General features: G+C 43.7%; 1 protein-coding gene across 1 annotated transcript; it reads right to left on the reverse strand.

Annotated features, from left to right (window-relative positions):
* Positions 1-2,127: 2,127 nt before the first annotated feature.
* On the reverse strand, positions 2,128-2,640 carry LOC145803795 (uncharacterized). Its single transcript, XM_082897144.1, has 2 exons — positions 2,289-2,640; positions 2,128-2,138 (listed from the first exon to the last, which is right to left on the reverse strand). The coding sequence occupies exons 1-2, from the start codon at positions 2,638-2,640 to the stop codon at positions 2,128-2,130; spliced, it is 363 nt and encodes a 120-aa protein (XP_082753270.1).
* Between the last annotated feature and the right edge of the window lie 5,175 nt (positions 2,641-7,815).

Consider the following 7,815-nt stretch of genomic DNA (forward strand, 5'->3'; position numbering starts at 1 on the left):
ATCTTTTCAAGCTTTCCAATACTTAGCCAAACCACTTTTTAACTAATCTATTTAATTCTTTACAGGCTATCTAGCATGCGCACTCATACACAGTCAAGATTGAGATGATGAAGAAGAAGTTGGTAAAGAAAACTCAAGAAGCTACCAAACTCCTCTCTTTCCTCAACCACTCCGAGGCCAGTAACCGAAGTTTGCTAGATTAAGCCAAGGCTGGCTGCTTAAGCCGAGGCTGATACTAAAGCCAAAGGTGATGACGCAGCTGCCGCCGCCAAGGTTGAGGCTGAGGCTGCCAAGGCTAGGGTATCAGAATTCGAGGCCAAGCTAAAGGAGGCCATTGACTCAAAAGAGGCCGAAGTCAAGGCGGCCGACGAAAAGGCTTTTGAAGATGGCCAAGCCGCCGTTTGTGATCAATACAAAGAGTAAGTCAATCTGGCTTATAACCGAGGTTATTACCTCGGCTGGACGGCGGCTCTCAATAAGTTGTTTGTCCCAATGGACTCCTCCTTTCGAGATATCAACAAGCTCCAAGTGCCTTTCCCTCCAGCTCCTAAGGGATCGAAGGACGACGCCGAAGTTGAAGATAATGAAGAAGAAGAGGCTGCTGCTGGGGCCAAGTCCCCCACTCTGAATGAGTAAGTCCTAGACTTGAATCAGGATGATGAGGTTACCGAGAGTGCCTCCCCGAAGAAGACAACTTCTGACGCCGAAGTCTACGTTGCCGAGAAGAGCCTGGATCAAACCTTGCTCGAGATAGACGCTAAGATCATGGCAGAGAAGGAAGCCATGCTGCCAATCGAGACCGACCCAAAGCCAATAGCCGAGGTTGAGCCATCCGAGATAATTCCCAATGTTTCTAGTACTTAGGATATCTTTCTTTACATTGTACTTTTTTTTCTTTAAACATTTGTAACTCTTTAGTAGTTTGAACAATCAGTTTTTATTTTGGACGATGTGCCTCCTTTTGTATCTAAACAAGTAATCTTTTGTTGAATGTGAGTTCTCTTTTTCACTTGAATACTTCTTTTCATGTATGTTTACACTGCTTTTCTTCTTTGCCTTGCATGCTTCCACACTTGGAATATTTTTGCATATCTCAAAGTACATCTTAGCTGTGTAACCACTTTGGGTTTAGAATACATCTGACATTTATCACCTCAGATCCAACTTACCTCGAAGCTCACCTTTTACTGTGATCTGGGCAAAACAACACTTAAAAATATTTTATTCAAACATTTTTACAAGTGTTCTCCCTTCATTTGTACTTGCTGTCTTCATTCTTTTAACCCTTCCAAACTGTTTGATTATCAAGGGTAACAAATGTCTCGGGTAATCTTTCAACTATTTACCTCGGCTAATTCCAACTTGTAAATTCTTTCAAAAATTTCAACAAGTGTTAAGCCTATTCATGCTTCCTGCCCCCTAATGTGAACTTAAGCTCCACTTATGTTCACATTAAGTAAGCAACTCCAATTCTTGTCGAGGTCTGATTCACATAAAGATTAGCCTAGTCTTGCGACCTCGGTCTCTCTGTTAATCTATCTAGATTAAACTTAGTTCAACTCATGCCGTTGTGGCAAGTCCAAGTTATTCGTCATGTTTCATTCGGAAATATCGCCAACTTAGTTCAACTCTATCATATGGTAAGTATAATTCAACTCTACCATATGATAAGTCTAAGTTATTTGTCATGTTTCAATTGAAAACATCGCAAACTTAGTTCAACTCTATCGTATGGCAAGCATAATTCAACTCTACCATATGATAAGTCTAAGCTACTCGTCCTGTTTCAATCGGAAACATCGCACACTTAGTTCAACTTTATCATATGACAAGTATAATTCAACTCTACTATATGATCATATGACAAGTATAATTCAACTCTACTATATGATAAGTCTAAGTTATTCATCATGTTTCAATCGGAAACATTGCAAACTTAGTTCAACTCTATCGTATGGCAAGTATAATTCAACTCTACCATATGATAAGTCTAAGTTATTCATTATGTTTCAATCGAAAACATTGCAAACTTAGTTCAAATCTATCGTATGGCAAGTATAATTCAACTCTACCATATGATAAGTCTAAGTTATTTGTTATGTTTTAATTGGAAACATCGTCATAAGACTAATTCAGTCCTATTGCACAAATATCACCAACAATAAAAGCCAAATCAAGCTAGTGTTTTATTAAAACTTCGGCTAATACTGTATAATTCTCAAAAAATAAAAACTAATAATAAAAAAACTTTAGATTGCAAGTGTTCCAAGGTCGTGGCAATTCTTTGCCGTCAATGTCTTCAAGCCGATATGCCCCATTGCCGGCAACCGAGATGATTTTATAAGGCTTCTCCAAGTTTGGGCCAAGTTTGCCATCCTTAGGATTCTTCTTGTTGTCAACAACTTTCCTCAAGATAAGGTCCCTAACCTTGAATTCTCTTGGGTTGACCTTCTTGTTGTAAGCCCTAGCGAGCTGCTGTTGGTATGCCCCCAGCCGAATTGTTGCTCTCTCCCTTTTTTCTTCCAACAAGTCCAGATCTCGGGCCAAGAATGCCTCGTTAGTTCCATTCTCCACTCCCTGGGTTCTGATTCCAAGGATGCCAATTTCTAGTGGGATGACTGCTGTAGTGCCATAAGCCATGGCAAACGGAGACTCCCTAGTTGATTTTCTCAGCGTAGTCCAATATGCCCACAAAACATTGGGCAATTCTTCCACCTACTTGCCCTTGGCTGCTTCCAACCTCCTATTGATCCCATCCAAAATGGTCTTGTTGGATGTTTCTGCTTACCTATTACTCTGGGGAAAACTAGGAGTAGAATAGTAGTTCTTAATATTGTACTTGGCACAGAAGCTCTTGATTAGCTTATTGTCAAACTGAGTGCCATTGTCTGCTATAATGGCCCTCGGAATCCCAAATCTAGTTATTATGTTCTTCCAGATGAAGTTCTTCACATCGATATCTCGAATCTTTGCAAGGGCTTCAGCCTTTACCCATTTTGTAAAGTAGTCTGTGGCTACTAGCAAGAACTTTCTTTGTCCGGTTGTCTGTGGCAGTGGTCCTACTAGGTCTATGCCCCACTGGGCAAACAGCCAAGGACTGGACACTGGGTTCAGGTCTACTGCTGGTTGATGTATCAAAGGTGCGAACCTTTGACACTTCTCACACTTTCTGACATAGACTTCAACATCTTTTTGCTTGTATGGCCACCAATATCCCTAGGATATGGCTCTATGGGCAAGTGACATGCCCCCAGCATGGCTTCTACATACTCCTTCATGTATTTCATACAAGAAATCCTCAACCTGGGATGGATGCACACATCTCAAAAGAAGCCCAATAAAGGACCTTCTATAGAGGTGGCCTTCTGCTGTCAAGTTGAACCTAACTGACTTCAATCTAGTCTTATACGTCTCTTTTCAATCATCCGGCAGCTTACCATCCCTGAGGAACATTACTATTACATCCATCCAGCTTGGACCTATCTCCACACACATTGCTTTGTACTCTGTGATCTGTGGTTCTACACTTGGGCCTGACAAATAAACAACCACTATTGTCCTTGCCTCCCCTGATTTCATTGCACTAGCCAGGTTAGCTAAGGTATCGGCATGAGTGTTGTCATCTTGGTTGACCTGCTGTAGCCAGCAATCCTGGAACAATGCTAGTAGTCTGACAACCTCTTTGACATAGGCTATCATTCTCTCATCTCGGGCTGCATACTCGCCTGTTGCTTAATTCACAATAAGCTAGAAGTCACAGAAGACGACCACCTCATCGAGTTCCATGGCTGTTGCTAGTCTTAATCCTATAATCAGTGCCTCATACTTTGCTTCATTGTTTAAGGCATTAAACCCCAAACGAATTGACTGCTCAATCATTTGCCCATCTGGCGATACTAGCACTACTCATGCCTCTGCTCCTTGCCGATTTAAGCTTCCATCAACAAAGAGCCAGAAAGAGTCTCCGATGTAGATATCATAAGGCTTTGGTTTCTCTTCCCTCTTCTATTTTGCTGGAGTGGGGTCCTTTGGCCCCAGTTAGGTCTCTTCATACTCCTCTGGACATCTACCAGAGTCCAACGCGGTATGGCACTAGGGGTGAACTCAGCCACAAAGTCGGCTAGAACCTGGCCCTTAATTACTGTTCTAGGCCTAAACTCCAAGTCATATTGGCCAACACTACTGCCCGTTTGGCTACCCTGCCTGTCAGATCTCTTTGCTACAACAGGGACTTCAAAGGATGCTCAGTCAGAATTATAATTTTGTGGGCTTAAAAGTAGTGATTCAGTTTTTTCGAAGCCATCACCAAGGCTAGTGTCAATTTCTCCAAGGGCAGGTACATAGTTTCTGCGCTTGCTAAGGTCTTACTTACATAGTATACCGCCTTTTGTTCTCCCTCCTCTTCTCAGATTACTACCGCGCTTACTGCGTATTCTGAAACTGCCAAGTATAGGAACAATTCTTCTCCAGGTATTGGATTTGACAGAACTAGAGCTGTTGTCAAGTACTTTTTCAAGTCGGCCAAGGCGACTTCGCACTCTCTGTCCACAAAAAATCTGTGGCCTTCTTTAATAAACTAAAAAATGGTTTACACTTATCAGAACTTCGGCTGATAAACCTGTTCAGGTTGTCGCTTTACCAGTCAAAATCTGGACCTACTTGGCTAACGTTGGGCTCTTTAAGTCAAGAATGACCTTGATTTGATTTGATCTGGGCTTGTCTCAATGCCCCTTCTAGTAACTAAGTATCCTACGAACTTACCAGACTCGACTCCAAATGCACATTTCGAAGCATTGAGTTGGAGCCGATATGTTCTCGAGATATCAAAAACTGCCTTCAAGTCGGCCAGATGATTCCCAAGTTCTTTAGTCATCACGACTATGTCGTCAATGTACACTTCTACTGTCTTGCAAATCAGATGTCTGAATATTTTGGTCACTAACCTCTGGTAGGTTGCTCATGCATTTTTTAACCCGAAAGGCATCACTCTGTAACAGTACAACCCTTTTAGGGTGATGAATGCAGTCTTCTCCACGTCAGGGAGATACATTGTTATCTAGTGGTATCCCATGTAAGCATCCAGGAAGCTCATTCTCCCATGCCCTGAAGTAGCATCCACCAGTTGATCAATTTTGAGCAGAGGGAAGTTGTCTTTACGACAAGCCTTATTCAAGCTAGTGAAGTCCACGCAGACCCTCCACTTCCCATTCTTCTTTTTCACAACTACTGTGTTGGACAGCCAGGTTGGGTAGTTCACCTCCCGAATAGCCTTGGCTTTTAATAGTTTGTTCATTTCCTCCTCTACTGCCTCTACATGAATCAACGTTGGCCTCCTTGCCCACTGAATGACATGTTTAGCCGACTTATCTACATTGAGTCTATGGCAAGTGACCTCGGGGTCAATGCCAGACATCTCGTATGGCATTTAGGCAAACACTTCTATGTTTGCTCGCAAGAAAGCCTCCAGCTCCCTTTCCTCCTTCTCGGCTAAGCCTGAGACGAGAAGGAAGAAGCGCTCTATATCATGTTCTTTTACCATAATCTTCTTCAAGACTTCTTCACTCTTGTTGGCCGACTCTTTGCCGACATCATCCAAGACCTCCATGTCCTTGCCTTCAATTTCTACTGTTTCTGCCTCTCGCATGTTGCAAGTGGATTTCATTGCTACCATGGAGCAATTTTTTGCCTGCACCTTATCCCCTCTGACCCCCTCAATTCCATGCTCCGTTGGGAACCGCAACAGTTAGTGCAATGTTAAGGGGACAACCCTCATTGCATGCAACCACGATCTTCTAAGATAACATTGTAAGGGGAGGGAGTGTCAATTACTATAAACTCTGTGCTTACCTTTTTCGTGCCTGCCTACACTTTCAAATTCGTGGCTCCTAGAGGCCACGTCAGTGTTCCGTTGAATCCAACCATCGGATTGTTAGATTGTTCCAGATCATTTGGGTGAAGGCCAAGCTCCTAGTAACATCTAACATACATGATGTCACAAGAATTGCCTTGATCAACCAGTATGCACCTTACCTGGCAATCCCCAATCTTCAGCATTATCACCAAGGTATCATTGTGTGGATGCTGCACCATATCCAGGTCTGACTTGGTAAAAGAGACCAATGGTCACTGGTACTCATTGGTTCTAGGCTTCTTCTGTTGGACCTGATACATATGCTGCAGGTGCCTCACTCTCTAAGTCTCATCACGGACCCCATGCTCATTGACCTTTGAGTGAATAACATTGATCACCTGAGGTCCATCTGCTTGCTGTGGTGGCGGAGGTGGTGTTGCCGGTGCTTGGGGCAGCCTTGCCTGCTCTTCCCTTGTTCTGGCCTCATCTACTAGGTCTCGCAGATGACCCTGTCTGACTAGATCCTCTAAGTGCGTCTTCAGAGCCTTGCACCCTTGAGTCAAGTGCCCATCCTCATTATGGTGGGCACAGTGTTTTCCAAGGCTCCTTCTCATAAACTTGCCAATGACCTTCTCCAGCGCTCTATAATACGACTGGTTCCTGATTCTTTTTAGAACTTTGTAAACCAGGATCCGAAACACAGTGGTGACTATCTATGCAACCCTCAACCCTGTCTCCTGCCTATTAAAACCAGTGTTACCTCGGCCTCGCTTCAACGAGCCGTTTCTCTTCTCTTACTTTAACGCCTTTGTTCCCGGCATATCCTTTTCTGCTCTGACGTATTTTTCAATCTGAGCCATAAGCTCCTCCATACTTTTTGGTAAAGTTTTCGCCAGTGACTTCCGGAGAGGACATTCATCCTCCAGGCTGTTCTTAAAAGACACGACCGCCAGCTCTTGGTTACACCTGGTATTCGGTTGAACACCTCATAATACCTTTTGGCATATGCCCTGAGGCTTTTACCCTCGCCAATTTTCAGAGCCATCAGGGAGTCAACCCTTAATGGCTGCAACTTGTTCATAACAAACCTAGCCACAAACATCTCGGCCAAGCCTTTCCAACTCTTCATAGTTCCTATCGACAACTTATGGAACCAATCCGATGCGATTTTCCCAAAGGATGAGGGAAACACCTTGCACAGCAACTACTCGTTCCAGGTATACAAAGCCATTGAATTCAGCTATAAGCCGACATGAAAGTTCAAATCGGACTTATTGTCATAAATCTAGAACCTCGGCATATGGAACCTCTTTGGGGCCTCAAACCTATCCAACTCCACTGAGAGCGGCGTTCTCGGCTTAACGAAGGATGTGACCTTGGCGTTTTGTTGCTTTCTCTAGAGGTAGTCCCTCAAATCCTCATTTGTTTGTCTGGGAGCTCGGCTATCAACAGATTTCAGCCTTTTTGGCACACTGCTCTCAGCGTCATGGTGTGTCCTCTTTGATTTTTCTTCATTCACCGTGTCAAAGCAAAGTCCCTTTTCCTAGACGTGCCGATGTTCTTTGACATAAGTTTCCTTGGTATGAGGCGTCCTCTGAGACTCACCTCTCACTGACTCTACTCGCCTGACATCTTGTGAAGGCCTATGTGAACGTTCATTCTCTTTGTCATGTTGAGGGACTATTGGGATTGCTTTCTGCCCTCCTTTCTGGGCGTCAATCTTGGTCGCTGGCATTGGCGTGTCCTGCAATGAGTACGGTGGTTGCATTACATTGTTTTGTATCATAAAGTTGACAACTGATTGTAGGTCTGCCAACTTGTTTGCCATTCCCTTCATCTCGCCGTCCCTCCTCAAGCATTTGTCCTTCCATACCTAGAGGTCGCTTTCGTTGTAATACTCATCTCGGCCTGCTTTCTTCAGGGCGTTTCCCTCTTTTCCGACATCCTTATCCCCGGGATTCTGA

This window comes from Camellia sinensis, chromosome 12, assembly GCF_055761805.1.
Source record: "Camellia sinensis isolate YWXY chromosome 12, ASM5576180v1, whole genome shotgun sequence".
In the NCBI taxonomy this organism is placed as follows: domain Eukaryota; kingdom Viridiplantae; phylum Streptophyta; class Magnoliopsida; order Ericales; family Theaceae; genus Camellia; species Camellia sinensis.